The sequence below is a fragment of the Lolium rigidum genome, chromosome 2 (genome assembly GCF_022539505.1).
Source record: "Lolium rigidum isolate FL_2022 chromosome 2, APGP_CSIRO_Lrig_0.1, whole genome shotgun sequence".
In the NCBI taxonomy this organism is placed as follows: Eukaryota; Viridiplantae; Streptophyta; class Magnoliopsida; order Poales; family Poaceae; genus Lolium; species Lolium rigidum.
The window spans coordinates 106,717,844-106,737,175 of record NC_061509.1 but is presented as its reverse complement, the minus strand read 5'-3'; the positions used below and the strand labels follow the sequence as shown (position 1 = coordinate 106,737,175).

At 45.4% G+C, this 19,332-nt stretch overlaps 1 protein-coding gene across 1 annotated transcript; it reads right to left on the bottom strand.

Moving 5' to 3' along the window:
* Positions 1-1,027: 1,027 nt before the first annotated feature.
* LOC124690010 lies at positions 1,028-16,219 on the bottom strand. Its single transcript, XM_047223457.1, has 4 exons — positions 16,127-16,219; positions 5,164-5,372; positions 4,972-5,027; positions 1,028-1,896 (listed from the first exon to the last, which is right to left on the bottom strand). The coding sequence occupies exons 1-4, from the start codon at positions 16,217-16,219 to the stop codon at positions 1,853-1,855; spliced, it is 402 nt and encodes a 133-aa protein (XP_047079413.1). The 3' UTR covers positions 1,028-1,852.
* Positions 16,220-19,332: the final 3,113 nt, after the last annotated feature.

Sequence of the window (19,332 nt, the reverse complement as noted above, 5' to 3'; positions counted from 1 at the left end):
TGCGCATAGCATGTATCTGCAACCATGTTCACCAAGGTCTTTTTCCCTATTGGCATACTTTGCATCTGCTGCCTTCCTCGCCACAGTAGTGATGTAGTGAAAGAGCATCTCCAACACGCGTCCAAAAAACCCTCAGGCGCGGTAAAAATCATTATTCTAGCACGCGAGCAGTTTCAGCAGACGCGTGCACGGATATTTTTAGCCGTACGCGTCAATCTCCCGCGCCACCTCTGGCGCGCTATAAAAATTGGCAAACCACGTGCCCCAACCGTCACTGAAACATCTCCTCTTCTTCTTCCCCACCGCTCCACCGCCGAAGCGCGCCGCTCCAAATCTTCCCACACCACGTCGACATGCCTCCGGGCCGCAACTCCTTCGGTGGTGTGCGCCTCCGACCGGTGGGAAACTTCTACGCCGAGATCCGCGCCTCCAGCGACCGCATCACCCTCGACACCTTCGAGAGCGCGCACAAGGCCCCGCGCGTCTACGACGCGGTGGCGGCGGCTCAGCCGTCTGCGACGCAACATGAACTTCCACGACGTGAACTCCGCCGCCCAAGCAAAGATGTTGGCGCCCCCACCGCGCCTTGTCACCGACGAGGAGAGGGAGCGCCACCACCAGTGCTGGCTCACCATAGCCAAGGCCGACAAGCGCACCATGGTGGCATGGCACGAGAACTTCCTGCAAGACGTCATCGGTGAAAATGAGTTCTTCGTACAACAGCGTGCGAAGCGCAACGCCGTGAAGGAAGCGAAGTGAACGCGCAAGGCGTTCATCCTAGCGCAGATGAAAGGCCCGATCACTATCGACGATAATGATTCCCGGTGGACGGATCTATTTTCATCCACCACGTTCGTGAGGCTCCAACGCCAAACTACTAGATTAGTTTATCGTATTTCAGTTTCTTGCACTAGTTATCGTATTTGTAATATATTCGCTTTTTACTCTATTTTAGTTGCTCTAGTTGATCTATGGTTATCAGTGAACTGAGAATAGTGTTAGCGCGTATGGTGAAGCACTACTTTCGTCCACTCCCACACCCACTGTATATTTGTCTTAGCGCGGCTGTTTTAGGCACCTATTGGAGATGCTCTAAGTACACTGGCAGCCCAATCATGGGCAGATCACATAGCTCCTCTACCCCTACTGGAGTTGGGTTAATTACATATCTTGTTGTATGCCAAGAATGGGCAAACATCATGTATGGACTCGCTATGAATGAGTTAGGCATAAAAATAATAATTACATCACATAGTGGGCGAGTACAATTTAATTACATCTCTTGTTCCAAGATTGGGCCAATAGCATGGACGCATCCAGCAGCTGTCATCTCTGATGATTGGTGCATGGCATCTATTGTTCCACTTGTTCCAAGATTGGGCCAATATCATGGATGCATCCAGCAGCTGTATCTCTGGAGCTTGGTGCATGGCCAATATCTTGGAAGAGCTTGATTCTCATGCGAGCAGTGGCAGAGCTATGTGCAAGTCAGGGGGAATCGTTTCCTCCCCAAACATTCATATTTTCTCTTCTGCACCCGCTGACCTCCTCAGCTGTTTCCACCACTGTACTCTTGGAGAGCTTGATGTTCATGCTGGTCACGGCAGTGATGAGCAGTGCCAGAGCTATGTACAAGTCAGGGGGCCTGGGCGTTTCCTTCCCAAGCATTCATATTTTCTCGTTTGCGCCTGCTGACATCCCCCGCTAGCTCCACCACTGCACTCTTGGGGAGCTTGATGCTCATGCTTTCCACGGCAGTGATTAGCAGTGGCGGAGCTATGTGTAAGTCAGGGAGTCATTTCCCTCCCACCAAACATTCATATTTTCTCTTTTGCCCCCCTGACATCCTCGGCTAGCTACGATGACCTTTCCTTGTGAATGTAATAGTGGACTTGCCTGCAATTTAGGAACGCAAAGTTTCTCAACTAGCAAAGAGGAAACAAAAACTTGAGGTTCAACTGTACCTTGCATCATGGGCGGATCCAGCCTATAGCCAAGGGAGGCAGCTGCCCCCACTCAATTTTCTGAAACCTTGTAATATGTTAAGCTAAAGGCTTGTTTGCCCCCACTTAGAAATGATATTTGCATCACTTATCATATGTTTGCCCCCTCTAAAAATTTATCCTAGGTCCGCCCCTGCCTTGCATGTACTCCCTCCATTTCAATGAATAAGGCATCCTTGTTTTGCGTGTTTTTTCTTTAACTAAGAATTATTCAAAATATAGAAAGATTGACATTAATTATCATCATTAGAAAGGGTTTTTCAATACGAATCCAACGATACTAATTACGTACAACATAACCAACATTTTGTTGCTCAATTTTTTTGATCAAAGTTTATCTTAAAATACGTGTGCACCTTATTCATCGAAACGGAGGTAATAGTGCAGATAGTGGTCCCATCAGCACTGGTAACCAAGGGGCCAGCTCCAGGCCAGGGCAACAAGTGCAATGGCACAGGGCCAGGAAACCGTAGGGGCGTCTGTGTACATATAGTAGGGCGCATAGCTATATTGTCTCCATTTTCCCAAGGTTGCATGGGGCCATGGCCCCCGCAAACAATTAGCAAACTTTCTTTTACTGTATATGCATTATGCTCATTTTGAGAGGTCTACATTCAGGAAAGCCTACCTCAAGCTCATTTGGTCATCTCCACTAACATCTGAAGCTCTGAATAAAGACAGCTCTGCAGCTAGAAGCATTTGTATCTCCACTAACACTAACCTAACTCTAGCACATATAACATCTGAAACTCTGAATAAAGAGAGCTCTGCGGCTAGGTGATGTGCTATGCTGCGGCAGCGTGTGTTCGCTTGTGCCACTGTGCCAATGCGTGTTGGCCAGCACTCGTACACACGCAGCGTTGGCAGGCAGATGGAAGGCGGGGTTGTGCGATGTGTGGCGCGTGTGAGCGTCACATGACATCGTCAATAGGAAAGGCGCAAGCGGCTGCTTGATGGATAGTTTCTCAACTTTTGGGGTTGAAATGTGTCTGAGGTCTTTGTTCTTGTCTTTTCTGTGGTGTTTCCTTTGCATTGTGGTGATGTGTCCACTGTCCAAAGAGTTTGTGGTTGCAGTAGCTTGGGAGAGTGTGCTGGTCAGCCTAGAGGGTTAGTGAGTTTCATGCTCCAGCCTAGAGGGTTAGTGAGTTTCATGCTCCAGGAGTAATGTGGTTTTGATGTGACAGTTTTCGCCCGGTTTTCCATTAATTAACTGGGCAATTCTCTTCTTCTTAATTAATAGATTGGGGCAAAGCGTTTGCCCCTGTTTCAAAAAAAAAACATGGCATGGCCCCCACATTGGTCAAATCCTAGATCCACCACTTGTATGGGCCAATATGGCTGCCAAAAGATCGCATGGAAAGGGAGCAAATATAACCAACAGCTTAAATAAGGTTAATTAAGGGTCCATTTTCTTGATTCTTTTTTCAATGTATGCATTGCCCTATTGTACTGATTTCACACGAGGGCCTTCTGATGAATTTGAACAGCCCTGAATCAAGTGTGTGTGGAGGCTCGAGCCCCGAGGGGAACATCTCTTACAGCTAGAAGCATTTGTATCACCATCAGCTAAGAATAGTGGGTGGGTGCTATTGCTACCTAGTGGTGGAGGGCCATGACTAAGCATTAACTGCCTGAAGTAAGAACAATAAGGGGCTGCTTGGTTTGGTGACAAAGCTTGGTTGGCAACCAACTTAACTTGCAAATTTTTGACAAGCTTGGGGTTACCAATTGTGGCATGCCAAAGTGTTGGCTAAGCCAATTTTTTCGCTTCCAACCAAGCATGCTCTGAAACTTGGGGCTCTGCACCTTGCAAGTAGTGCCAGTGATGGTAGGTTCTATACAGCAGCAGTCGTGGACCATGGAAAAAATGTGTGTATGTCTGAGTGTTTGGAGGGGGGGGGGGGGTGGTGTCATGAACTTGGTTCACGACAGATGGGATAATGGCACTAGGGCCTGTACGAAGTTGCCCTTTACCCAAGAGAAACGACAGCTCCATGAAGGTAGCCACACCTCAAAAGGGCAGGGCGGAAGGAGAGGGGATACTAACTAGAGTGATTTATTTCTTCACTCCTCATAACGAGTACAAGTGGTCCCTTTTACAGGGGAGACTCAACTTGATATACAAGAAACCTACCTCTAGTACCCTAACAAACCAACAACAACAACAACATCAAAGCCTTTTTTTCAAGTTGGGGTAGGCTAGATATGAAACCCAGCAGAAATAAAGATAAGCCAAAACAAGAACGAGAAGGAAAAAAGAGTAAATTAAGATTCCGGCACATGGATCGCTGATCTCAATGGAGTCCTATCAAGAGCCAGGACTTTAGGTACATTCCAATCCCTGAAGTCACTACCCTAACAAACCATATCTTAATATTCCAATTTAAATAAGAATTCCCTGATTTAGACGATAGAAATCCTAGCTCATGGATATTTCCTAACTGAAGCCAGCTAGGTCCAGCTGCTCCTATGGTCCTGACCTGCCCACATAACAGGTTGGCTCATAGTTGTCACGTATGTCCAAAAAATAAATGTAAATAAGCAGGGTTTTAGTCTTGAGAAGGCCAGCCATAGGGAAGGCAGTAGGCTACTACACATCAAGAAATCAAGTGGGACACTGAATGGAGAAAACACCCAGTGAAGCAAAGTTTGCAAAACTTGGGCAGGCCTACCTGGAGAGGTGTTTAAGCACCTTGGTTCTCGGGGTCTTCTTTTAAGATGCAAAACAAACTCAACCATAGAAGTTAATGCCAATCATGGGCAGATCTACCTACCTGGAGAGGTCTCCCTTATTTTAAGAGGCAAGAACAAAGTCAACTAAGGTATACAACTATGACAGGGTTTCCACGCATGTACCCCTCCCAAAAAAAACAGAAAGAAACATGATCAAACAATAAGAACCAAGCATGTTTAGAAGGAATTAGTTGTACAAATAATTGTTGGCAGTAACGCAAGGTTTTTCTCGTACCGTTCAACAAGATAGAAGCTTGACACTGCCTGCCCAATGACATTCTGAAATGCCTCCTGAAATAATTCAAAAACATGAAATGCCTCCTGAAACAAGGCATATGTAACTAGAAGGACGAAGTGGGTGCATTGGGGCAAAAGGATGGAAGATGAAGAAAACTGTTTGTTTAAACCATAGCAAGCAGCACGGCACCTCACATGATGGGACGCGAGGACGGCGGTCGGGGAAAAGTTGGTGCAGTCGCCGCTCCGATCTGCCGGTCGCGGACGGAGAAGAGGAGCGGCGGAGAGGGTCACGGTCTGGAGCTGCGTCGGTGGACTTGTTTGGCGGACGAGGTGGAGAGGGGCGGGGAAGGAGCTCCTCGCCGACGAGGTGTAGACGAGTGGCGGCGGAGGAAAACCCTAGCTAGGAGGCGCCCATACTCTAGCTGTGCCGGCGGGGGTTTTCTGTCGCTGGATTCGGCCCCTGTGTGGGCAAAGGACGGCTGGACGGGTGTCTATCAGCTGCGCAACAAGCATCTTCAAAGAACGGTCGTGAGCGTTTGGCCGGTCTCTTTCGCGGGCCCCGCTTGCTGACTGGGATTGGGTGCATGCACGTGCAGGCTGCCGGAGACATCTAATCTACGCGTTCGTTTGGTAGCCTAGATTGAACTCGACAATCACCAGTCGAAACCGCGCGCGGCAGGGCGCTCCCTCCATCACCTGTCAGCACATCACGGGAAAACTGACCCAGGTGCGCCATCGGTTGATTTCGACGGGGACTACCACTAGCTCGAATCTAACCCGCCAGACAGGTCCACGGCACGAGAGAGGGGCGCGAGGCTGCCAGAACATGGCGAACCAACCACGAGCATGGCGACCCAGGCAAGATTGAGTGCATGTATGCGTGTAAGAGCATCTCCAGCCGCGTCCCCCAAAGCGTCTCTAAAACGCGCCGGATTGAGCGTTTGTGGGACGTGTTTCGTTCGTGCCGTGTTTGGTGGACGTCGCTCCCCAGTCGCGTCCCCCAAACAAAATTTCGAAAATTTTAAACTTAACGAGATTCGACTAAGATTCATCCAAACTTACATAGATTCGAACGAAATTTGACTAAATTTAAACTAAACCTAATCTAGAACCACTTGCGGCGGCCGGAGGCGTCGTAGTACTGCTGGAAGTTGTACATCTCGTCGGTGACGACCTCCTGCTTGACGCGCTCGTCGACGGGCTCGTCCTTCACCAAGCCGCTTGGTCCCGCCTCGCCGTCGTCGGTGAGGTCCACCGGCGGCTTGCCGGAGTCGCGGATGGACAAGGCGATCGCCGCGTCGAGGTCGCCCATCCGGGCGTCCTTGTCGTTCATGGACGCCAAGAACGCCGCCCGCGGACTCGGCGGTCCTCGGGGTCGTCGCTGCTGGCGATGAGCCGCTGCTGCCGCTCGTACTCCGCCAGCAGCGCCGCCTGCGACCGTTCCTCCGGCTCCTCCTTCACCTCCGGCTTCGGGATGAGGAGGGTGATGTCTACGGGAGCTTCTATTCTTGTAGACAGTGTTGGGCCTCCAAGAGCAGAGGTTTGTAGAACAGCAGCAAGTTTCCCTTAAGTGGATCACCCAAGGTTTATCGAACTCAGGGAGGAAGAGGTCAAAGATATCCCTCTCATGCAACCACTGCAACCACAAAGCAAGAAGTCTCTTGTGTCCCCAACACACCTAATAGGTGTACTAGTTCGGCGAAAAGATAGTGAAATACAGGTGGTATGAATATATATGAGCAGTAGCAACGGCACCAGAAAAGTGCTTTGCCCAGAACAGTAAACAAGCAGTAGTAACGCAGCAGTAGTAACGCAGTAAAACAGTGAGCAGTATTTAGGAACAAGGCTTAGGGATTAGACTTTCACTAGTGGACACTCTCAATATTGATCACATAACAGAATAGATAAATGCATACTCTACACTCTTGTTGGATGATGAACACATTGCGTAGGATTACACGAACCCTCAATGCCGGAGTTAACAAGCTCCACAATTCAATGTTCATATTTAAATAACCTTAGAGTGCAAGAAAGATCAATTCGACTAAACCAAGTACTAACACAGCATGCACACTTGTCACCTTCACACTATGTAGGAGGAATAGATCACATCAATACTATCATAATGATAATTAACTCCACAATCTACAAGAGATCATGATCATAGCATATGCCAAGTACTAACACGGATGCACACACTGTCACCATTACACCGTGCGGGAGGAATAAACTACTTTAATAACATCACTAGAGTAGCACATAGATAAATTGTGATACAAAACACATTGCAATCATAAAGAGATATAAATAAGCACTTCACTACGCCATTCATAACGGTGAGTAAGTATTACGTGAAATATAGCCTAAGAGACCCACACGGTGCACACACTTGTCACCTTTACACACGTGGGACAAGGAGTCTCCGGAGATCACATAAGTAAAACTCTCTTGACTAGCATAGTGACATCTAGATTACAAGCATCATCATATGAATCTCAATCATGTAAGGCAGCTCATGAGATTATTGTATTGAAGCACATAGGAGAGAGATGAACCACATAGCTACCGGTACAGCCCCGAGCCTCGAGGGAGAACTACTCCCTCCTCATGGGAGCAGCAGCGGTGATGAAGATGGCGGTGGAGATGGCAGCGGTGTCGATGGAGAAGCTTTCCGGGGGCACTTCCCCGCTCCGGCAGGGTGCCGGAACAGAGACTCCTGTCCCCCAGATCTTGGCTTCGCGATGGCGGCGGCTCCGGAAGGTTTTCCGTATCGTGGTTTTTCGCATCGGGGTTTTCTCGACGGAGGCTTTAAATAGGCGGAAGGGCAGCGTCGGAGGGTCGAAGAGGCGGCGGCACCATAGGGCGGCGCGGCCGGGGCCCGGGCCGCGCCACCCTATCATCCGGGGCCCGCGGGGCCCCTCCGGCGGCTCTCGGGTGTTCCGGATGCTTCCGGTGAAAATAGGAACACTGGGTCTTGATTTCGTCCGATTCGAGAATATTTCGTTACTAGGATTTTTGAAACCAAAAACAGCGAGAAAACGAGAAGCGGCACTTCGGCATCTTGTTAATAGGTTAGTTCCGGAAAATGCACGAATATGACATAAAGTGTGCATAAAACATGTAGGTATCATCAATAATATGGCATAGAACATAAGAAATTATCGATACGTCGGAGACGTATCAAGCATCCCCAAGCTTAGTTACTGCTCGTCCCGAGCGAGTAAAACGATAACAAAGATAATTTCGAAGTGACATGCCATCATAACCTTGATCATACTATTTGTAAACATATGTAGTGGATGCAGCGATCAAAACAATGGTAATGACATGAGTAAACAAGTGAACCATAAAGCAAAGACTTTTCATGAATAGTACTTTAAGACAAGCATCAATAAGTCTTGCATAAGAGTTAACTCATAAAGCAATAAATCAAAGTAAAGGTATTGAAGCAACACAAAGGAAGATTAAGTTTCAGCGGTTGCTTTCAACTTGTAACATGTATATCTCATGGATAATTGTCAACATAGAGTAATATAACGAGTACAATATGCAAGTATGTAGGAATCAATGCACAGTTCACACAAGTGTTTGCTTCTTGAGGTGGAGAGAAATAGGTGAACTGACTCAACATAAAAGTAAAGAGAATGGTCCTTCAAAGAGGAAAGCATCGATTGCTATATTTGTGCTAGAGCTTTTATTTTGAAAACATGAATTTTTTTTGTCAACGGTAGTAATAAAGCATATGAGTTATGTAAAGTTATATCTTACAAGTTGCAAGTCTCATGCATAGTATACTAATAGTGCCCGCACCTTGTCCTAATTAGCTTGGACTACCGGATCTTTGCAATGCACATGTTTTAACCAAGTGTCACAATGGGGTACCTCCATGCCGCTCTGTACAAAGGTCTAAGGAGAAAGCTCGCATTTTGGATTTCTCGCTTTTGATTATTCTCAACTTAGACATCCATACCGGGACAACATGGACAACGAGATAATGGACTCCTCTTTAATGCATAAGCATGTGACAACAATTATTATTCTCATATGAGATTGAGGATATATGTCCAAAACTGAAACTTCCACCATGAATCATGGCTTTAGTTAGCGGCCCAATGTTCTTCTCTAACAATATGCATGCTCCAACCATTAACGTGGTAGATCTCTCTTACTTCGGACAAGACGGACATGCATAGCAACTCACATGATATTCAACAAAGAATAGTTGATGGCGTCCCAGAAACATGGTTATCGCACAACAAGCAACTTAATAAGAGATAAAGTGCATAAGTACATATTCAATACCACAATAGTTTTTAAGCTATTTGTCCCATGAGCTATATATTGTAAAGGTGAATGATGGAATTTTTAAAGGTAGCACTCAAGCAATTTACTTTGGAATGGCGGATAAATACCATGTAGTAGGTAGGTATGGTGGACACAAATGGCATAGTGGTTGGCTCAAGTATTTTGGATGCATGAGAAGTATTCCCTCTCGATACAAGGTTTAGGCTAGCAAGGTTATTTGAAACAAACACAAGGATGAATGGTACAGCAAAACTCACATAAAAGACATATTGTAAACATTATAAGACTCCATACCGTCTTCCTTGTTGTTCAAAACTCAATACTAGATGTTATCTAGACTCTAGAGAAACCAAATATGCAAACCAAATTAGCAAGCTCTAAGTGTTTCTTCATTAATGGGTGCAAAGTATATGATGCAAGATCTTAAACATGAGCACAACAATTGCCAAGTATCAAATTATCCAAGACATTTTAGAGTTACTACATGTAGCATTTTCCAATTCCAACCATATAACAATTTAACGAAGATGAAACTTCGCCATGAATACTATGAGTAGATCGAGCCTAAGGACATACTTGTCCATATGCTACAGCGGAGCGTGTCTCTCTCCCACAAAGTGAATGCTAGGATCCATTTTATTCAAACAAAACAAAAAACAAGAATAAAAGCACAAAGACGCTCCAAGTAAAGTACATAAGATGTGACCGAATAAAAATATAGTTTCAAGAGAAGAAACCTGATAATTTGTCGATGAAGAAGGGGATGCCTTGGGCATCCCCAAGCTTAGACAGCTTGAGTCTTCTTGAAATATGCAGGGGTGAACCACGGGGGCATCCCCAAGCTTAGACTCTTCACTCTTCTTGATCATAGTATATCATCCTCCTCTCTTGACCCTTGAAAACTTCCTCCACACCAAACTCGAAACAACTCATTAGAGGGTTAGTGCACAATAAAAATTAACATGTTCAGAGGTGACATAATCATTCTTAACACTTCTGTACATTGCATAAAGCTACTGGAGATTAATGGATCAAAGAAATTCATCCAACATAGCAAAAGAGGCAATGCGAAATAAAAGGCAGAATCTGTCAAAACAGAACAGTCCGTAAAGATGGATTTTATTAGGCCACCAGACTTGCTCAAATGAAAATGCTCAAATTGAATGAAAGTTGCGTACATATCTGGGGATCATGCACGTAAATTGGCTTAATTTTCTGAGCTACCTACAGGGAGGTAGACCCAGATTCGTGACAGCAAAGAAATCTGGAACTGCGCAGTAATCCAAATCTAGTACTTACTTTACTATCAAAGACTTTACTTGGCACAACAAAACACAAAACTAAGATAAGGAGAGGTTGCTACAGTAGTAAACAACTTCCAAGACACAAATATAAAACAAAGTACTGTAGCAAAATAACACATGGATTATCTCCCAAGAAGTTCTTTCTTCATAGCCATTAAGATGGGCTCAGCAGTTTTAATGATGCACTCGCAAGAAATAGTATTTGAAGCAAAAGAGAGCATCAAGAAGCAAATTCGAAACACATTTAAGTCTAACATGCTTCCTATGCATAGGAATCTTGTAAATAAACAAGTTCATGAATAGCAAAGTAACAAGCATAGGAAGATAAAACAAGTGTAGCTTCAAAAATTTCAGCACATAGAGATGCATTTTAGTAACATGAAAATTTCTACAACCATATTTTCCTCTCTCATAATAACTTTCAGTAGCAACATGAGCAAACTCAACAATATAACTATCACATAAAGCATTCTTATCATGAGTCTCATGCATAAAATTATTACTCTCCACATAGGCATAATCAATTTTATTAGTTGTAGTGGGAGCAAATTCAACAAAGTAGCTATCATTATTATTCTTATCATCAAATATAGGAGGAATAGCATCATCAAAGTAAATTTTCTCCTCAATGCTTGGGGGACTAAAAAGATCATGAAAACCAGCTTCCCCAAGCTTAGAACTTTCTGTATTATTATCAACAATGGTGTTCAAAGCGTTCATACTAATATTACTACCGAGCATGCAAATAAGATTCCATAGGTTTTTTAATTTTCGCATCAAACAATCCATGTTTTAAATCAGGAAATAGAATAAGAAGCTCATTGTTGTCCATTATGCCAAACTAGTGTAAACAAGAAACAAAAAGATGCAATTGCAGGATCTAAAGGAAATAGCTTCGAGCACAAACACAATGGCGCCGAGAAAAGTACTCGTTACCGGGACCGGAGTATGAGTGCCTTTTTACCTTTCCTCCCCGGCAACGGCGCCAGAAGAGTGCTTGATGTCTACGGGAGCTTCTATTCTTGTAGACAGTGTTGGGCCTCCAAAAGCAGAGGTTTGTAGAACAGCAGTAAGTTTCCCTTAAGTGGATCACCCAAGGTTTATCGAACTCAGGGAGGAAGAGGTCAAAGATATCCCTCTCATGCAACCCTGCAACCACAAAGCAAGAAGTCTCTTGTGTCCCCAACACACCTAATAGGTGTACTAGTTCGGCGAAGAGATAGTGAAATACAGGTGGTATGAATATATATGAGCAGTAGCAACGGCACCGAGAAAAGTGCTTTGCCCGGGACGAGTAAACAAGCAGTAGTAACGCAGCAGTAGTAACGCGATAAAACGAGTAAACAAGCAGCGATAGCGATATTTAGGAACAAGGCCTAGGGATTAGACTTTCACTAGTGGACACTCTCAACATTGATCACATAACAGAATAGATAAATGCATACTCTACACTCTTGTTGGATGATGAACACATTGCGTAGGATTACACGAACCCTCAATGCCGGAGTTAACAAGCTCCACAATTTAATGTTCATATTTAAATAACCTTAGAGTGCAAAAAAGATCAATTCGACTAAACCAAGTACTAACACAGCATGCACACTGTCACCTTCACACTATGTAGGAGGAATAGATCACATAAATACTATCATAATGATAATTAACTCCACAATCTACAAGAGATCATGATCATAGCATATGCCAAGTACTAACACGGATGCACACACTTGTCACCATTACACCGTGCGGGAGGAATAAACTACTTTAATAACATCACTAGAGTAGCACATAGATAAATTGTGATACAAAACACATTGCAATCATAAAGAGATATAAATAAGCACTTCACTACGCCATTCATAACGAGTGAGTAAGTATTACGTGAAATATAGCCTAAGAGACCCACACGGTGCACACACTGTCACCTTTACACACGTGGGACAAGGAGTCTCCGGAGATCACATAAGTAAAACTCTCTTGACTAGCATAGTGACATCTAGATTACAAGCATCATCATATGAATCTCAATCATGTAAGGCAGCTCATGAGATTATTGTATTGAAGCATATAGGAGAGAGATGAACCACATAGCTACCGGTACATCCCCGAGCCTCGAGGGAGAACTACTCCCTCCTCATGGGAGCAGCAGCGGTGATGAAGATGGCGGTGGAGATGGCAGCGGTGTCGATGGAGAAGCCTTCGGGGGCACTTCCCCGCTCCGGCAGCGTGCCGGAACAGAGACTCCTGTCCCCCAGATCTTGGCTTCGCGATGGCGGCGGCTCTGGAAGGTTTTCCGTATCGTGGTTTTTCGCATCAGGGTTTTCTCGACGGAGGCTTTAAATAGGCGGAAGGGCAGCGTCAGAGGGTCGAAGAGGCGGCGGCACCATAGGCTGGCGCGGCCAGGGCCCGGGCCGCGCCACCCTATCATCCGGGGCCCACGGGGCCCCTCTCGCGGCTCTCGGGTGTTCTGGATGCTTCCGGTGAAAATAGGAACCCGGGTCTTGATTTCGTCCGATTCCGAGAATATTTCGTTACTAGGATTTTTGAAACCAAAAACAGTAGAAAACAGAAGCGGCACTTCGGCATCTTGTTAATAGGTTAGTTCCAGAAAATGCACGAATATGACATAAAGTGTGCATAAAACATGTAGGTATCATAAATAATATGGCATAGAACATAAGAAATTATCGATACATCGGAGACGTATCAGAGGGCGCCGCCGCGCCTCCCTTGCTGCCGCCGGCTGCCGCTGCCGCCACGCCTCGTGTTGACAGGCGTCGCCGGCTCCTCCTTCACCTCCCGTTTGGGGACGGTGTAGGGCGCCGACCTGTACGACGAGGACGGCGTCGATCGCGCCGGTCCTGAGGAAGAAGAGTGCGAGGAGGACGAGTACGTCGTCCTCCTCGGCTGCCATTGAGGAGACGACGGCGCTGACGACGGCATCTCCAACCTTGGAGCGCCGTTGCGGATGCCGCGGATGACGTTCTCGAGGGTGCGCCCCGGAACGCCCCAGAACAGGGCGCGGTCGTCCTTGTTCCAGCTGTTGGGGCCGTCGACGAGCCCGTCGGTGTTGTGCATCTCGATGTCGTACTTCGCCTTGAAGTACGTCGTCCACCAGGCGTCGTTGTTGTTGGCCGCCCACGTCGGATCCAACCGCTCCTCGGCGGTGAGTTGAGCCCGACGGGCCTTGATGGCGTCCCTCCATTGGTCCGTGCGCGGCTTCGGCGGCGGCGGAACGCTAATGCCGTTCACGGCCATCTTCCAGCCGTCGCTGCTTGGCAGCCGCATGTCCGGCGGGACTGGATATCGGGCGTTGTACAGCGCCCACGCCTCCGGCACGGTGAGGCTGCCGCGGCCGAAGCCATTCGCCGCGGCGATCTTGCGGGAGGACGAGCTCGACATTTTTGGAGCGGCGAGGAGAAGATCTGGGAGGGGGGAGGCGGCGGCGACGAGAAGGTTTGTGAGCGGTGAGAACTGCAGGGCGTCTTTAAACAGCGGCGGCAGCAGGTGGTTGCACGCAATAACGCCGGCGCGGACGGCCACGCGACCATGCACGACGAGACGCGTCCCTGCGTCGCCTGGGAAAACAGGAACGCCATTAACGTCGCTTGACCAAAGGTAGGCGACGGGGTTTTAGGCTTCCGAGCCGCTGACGCGTCGGGCCCGCGTCCGTTCGCCTCGCTTTTCGTTGTGTCCGATGTGCCTGGTGCGTCTCCTGTGGAACGGGGACGAGCTCGGGGCGCCGGACACGTATCGGGGGGCGCCGGATAAAAATAGGCTTTGAGGGACGCGACTGAAATGCATTTTTTGTCCGACGCGCCCCAAATCCCTTTGGGAGACGCTTTGGGGGACGCGGCTGGAGATGCTCTAAATGGACAAGTTTTTTTTTTTTTTTTTTTTTTGAGAACCTAAATGGACAAGTTAGCGGGGTGCTCCACCAAGTACCGCTTCTTGCCGTTTAAACGAAACGGTCCGACGCAACTAGTCTATATAATACCGCCACGAGACGCGGCCGGCCGCTTGCCCGTTTACTCCCGCCAGCTTTGCACAGCCGTCAGCTCAGTCCGATGCAGCTAGTCCGTATAATACTGCCATGATACGCGGCTGGTTGCTTGCTCGCTTAGACTAGTCACAATGGGAAGTATCATAAACGGTCCGACGCAACTAGTCTATATAATACCGCCACGAGACGCGGCCGGCCGCTTGCCCGTTTACTCCCGCCAGCTTTGCACAGCCGTCAGCTCAGTCCGATGCAGCTAGTCCGTATAATACTGCCATGATACGCGGCTGGTTGCTTGCTCGCTTAGACTAGTCACAATGGGAAGTATCATACACTAGTATCATGCATATGATACTAGTTTATGATATTAACCCCACAATGCATAGTATCATATGATAGTATCATAGTATCATTATATTTAATGTTTTATAGAATCTCAATGCAAATGTGTGTACATGATGTGTTTGCCATTAAAATTTTCTAGTTTTACGTGCTATGATACGGTATCATATTATGATACCACTCTCATCTCTCATCTCATTAATTGCTATGCTACATCAGATTTTTGCCAACATGGCATGCATGATACTACTTATGATACTCCCATTGTGGCTAGTCTTACTCCCGCCAGCTTTGCTCTAGAAAATCGATCGAGAAGCCATGCACTAGCTCTTACTCATGCCAGCTCTAGCCAATAGATCAACAAGTCATGCACCAACTCTACTTATCGATGATGGAGTAAAATTAAGCATCCATCAATCCTCGGAAAAATTCCCAGCCCATTACTAAACTTGCTTGGTAAACATAGAAATTCTCAGCAAAATCATAAAATTAAGCCTCTCGACGGCTCACAGCTCTCAAGCACATTAAAACAGCCTACCAATAACTAAAATCACTAACAATCTGCCGTTACAAACCAGGTGTACCATGATTCATGATAAGTGTGTACAACAAGCAACCAAACAATGATCACGATCCACTCTCTTTTACTTGGGCCATTAGCTCTGCTTGCATTTTCTTTATCCCTGGCTCCATTTCTTGCTGAAACATAAGTACAAAAATATGAGTTCGCTGCAAACCAGTAATCGAGAGAGACTCATGAGACTGGACATTTAAGTTGCAAACATTTAAATTGCACATAGTAGTGGAGATACAAGATCATCCTATCTCACAGTGGTAAACAAGTACACAGAACTATTGTGTAGAAAGGAAAGAGAGAGAAGGAATTTGCTGCTGAAAGCTAAGAGATAATACTCCCTCCGTCTATAAATAGATGCCTCAGGTTTGTCTAAATCGGGATGTATCTAGACACTAAATAGCGTCTAGATACATCCAGATTTAGACAAATCTCAGACGTCTATTTATGGACAGAGGTAGTATTATTTTACTGGCTTGAGGAGTTGGGCAGCGATTACTCTACGTGCTCTGATGCCTTGAAATTTTCGTTGGGGCACCGGCCACACAGCGTGTGGGCACCGGCTATCAAAGCCTCAAATCCTTTGGGCACCGAAATTTCACAACGTTGTGGAGGGCCTAAGGGCCTCGTGTGTGAAGGTGAGGAGGCGGTGGTCGTCGTCCGGGCAGAGCAGGTGGAGCTCGACCATGGCGAGGGCGCGCAGGTGGAGCTCGGCCATGGCGAGGACGTGTAGGTGGACGCTCAGGTGGATGCGCTCGTGTCCTGCAGCAGTATAGCAAGTAGTACTACTAGAGTGGTGATTGGATAGGAGATCCACTTACGGCGTGACTGGCTGCAAACCAGTTACTGAATCCCAGACCCTGGTAGACAGGGTTGCCGATTTGGTAGACAGGGTTGTCGATTTGTATAATATAATTAAATATCTAGTATGGGCTCCACTCCTCATCCTTTGAAGTTGAAATGCCTGCAATTCCCCGACTTTAGCTGACTGCCATGTGGGTCACATATAATGGGTCCTACTTGTCGGAGACTCAATGGTAGAGTCGGGCACGTCAGAGGGATCCCGGTTGGCTCTTCAAAGTCTACCACCCAATTTTTGGCAGAGTTCTGCATCTTCACGTGGCCAGCGACTTCGCCTACTAGAGTTTTTTTTTGCTTCTTTGCAAAAAAATATAGATTTCCCATTTTATTTGTGCACAAGGAAAGCAAAATAAATTTATAAAGTGGCAACCTATAATAAATTGCACACCAGGACCACTTAATGTATTCCCTGTTGTAGACCACCAAGGCGAACTTTTGAATCGTGACCCTGTTTTTCGAACATATACACAAATTTGGATTGCCATCAAGTTTGCAAACTAGTTTTTTTTTGGGGTTTACCACTGATAAATATCTTTTTCCTTTTGATTATTGCTCAAAGGAGCAAAATTAAATTAAATTAAATTGGTGTTTTCAATCAAGTGGCCGCCGTGAAGTGTGCACACTACCACCAATCCAATTTTCACAGGTCTACAATGAGACATGGTAGCTACGATGCAATTTTCAACGATCCATGAATTATCTTTGTGTGCAACCATAAACTGAATTATTTTTGGGCTAAATCAGATTTTTTCTCTCTTGATTATTGCTCAAAGGAGCAAAATTAAATTAAATGGGTGTTTTCAATCAAGTGGCCACCGTAAAGTGTGCACACTACCACCAATCCAATTTTCACAGGTCTGCATTTGAAACATGGTAGCTACGATGTCAATTTCCAACGATCCATGAGTTATCTTTGTGTGCAACCATAAACAGATTTATTTTCGGGCTAAATCTATTTTATTTAAAATTTAATTAGGAGGAAGGGTGCATGAATTACAATTCAAAAAGGTAAATATGTGCACATTCCCCAAAGTATAAGGAGAGGGAGCACACCCCATCGCGGGGACAACGCATGTACGTACGACGACCTACCTGGTATCTGATAGCTTGTAACCTAATTCGATGGAATAGAGAGATTCCTAGTTGAGCTAGTTCCTGAGTTCTTCTTCTACCTCTGCCAAGGCCAAGTTCATCAAGAAAGCATCCGGCAATCCATCCGGAATCCATCCCCATATAACCAAAACCTTCTCCCGAATCCTCTAGCGCACATTCGGCCCAAACTTAAGCCATCCCATGGCATCTGTCTGTTCACCACGACGACATTCATTCTTTCCCAAGCTTGAGCAACATGTTCATTATCAAATTGTCTAAATTTCATTATGTCGCTTCTCAAAGATATAATCTTAGCAGGAGGATAATATTTTCCAATAAAAGCATCTTTGCATTTAACCCAAGAATCAATACTATTTCTAGGCAAAGAGAGCAACCAATATTTAGCTCTACCTCTCAAAGAGAAAGAAACAATTTCATTTTAATAATGTCACTATCTACATCCTTATATTTTTGCATCTCACAAAATTCAACAAAATTATTAAGGTGAGAAGCGGCATCTTTAGTACTAACACCAGAAAATTGCTCTTTCATAACAAGATTTAATAAGGCGGGTTTAATTTCATAGAAGGCTGCTTCGGGAGCAGGTGGAGCAATATGTGTACAAATAAAATCATTATTGTTGGTGCTAGTAAAGTCACACAACTTAGTTTTTTCAACAAAACCCATTTTAGAAAAATTAAAACTAAGCAACAGAAATAACAGCTATAATAGAAACTATTTTTTGTGTTTTTGATATAATAATGATTATAAAAGGAAATTAATTTTTTGTGTTTTTTATATAACAAAGCAACCAAGATAAAATAAAATAAAATAAAGTAAGCAAAACTATAACAAATTAAAGAGATTGGAGATGAGAGACTCCCCTTGCAGAAATCCTCTTTCTCCCCGGTAACGGCGTCAGAAAAAGTCTTGATGGCGTGCAGTTATACACCGTTGGGGAACCCCAAGAGGAAGGTATGATGAGCACAACAGAAAGTTTTACCTTAGTAAGAAACCAAGGTTGAATCGTCCAGTAGGAGAAAGACGTGACTTCTGAAGGCGTTGCTAGCTAACTATTGACAGGGCGCACTACCGGCGTCGGCAACAACGTGGAACCTGCACACAACACAACCAAAATACTTTGCTCCAACTTATAGTGAGGTTGTCAATCTCACCGGTTTCACTGAACACAAAGGATTAAACGTATCGAGTGTGGAGGGAGATTTGCAATAATGAAAAAGAACAGAGCTTGTAGTAAGTAAACATAGCATGATTGCAGTGGCTGAATTTATCAGTGTAAAGGAAAGGACCGGGGTCCACTGTTCACTTGAGGTGTCTCTCCATAAAGATAAATAACAGGCTGGGTGAACAAATTACAGCTGGGCAATTGACAGAATATCGACCATACATGACAAGATGATTACTATGAGATTATTTTGGGCATTACAACATAATACATAGACCGTAATCTAACAGCGTCTATGACTAATAATCCACCTTCCGGTTATCGTCTGAACCCCTTCCAGTATTAAGTTGCAAGCAACATATTATCGCATTAAGCCATGTGTATAAAGTAAACAATAGAATTACCCTTGGATAAAACATTGTTGTTTTCTTCCTAGTAGCAAGAGAAACATCTGCAATCTTAGAAGTTATTGTCACTCTTCCAAAAAACTAGAGGCATGAACCTACTATCGAGCATAAATACCCCCTCTTGGAGTCACAAGCATCTACTTGACCAGAGTATCTACTAGCAACGGAGAGCATGCAAGATCACAAATAACATATGACATGAATATATAATCGACCTTAACATAGTATACAATATTCATCGGATCCCAGCAAACACAACATGTAGCATTATATAAGGATGATCTT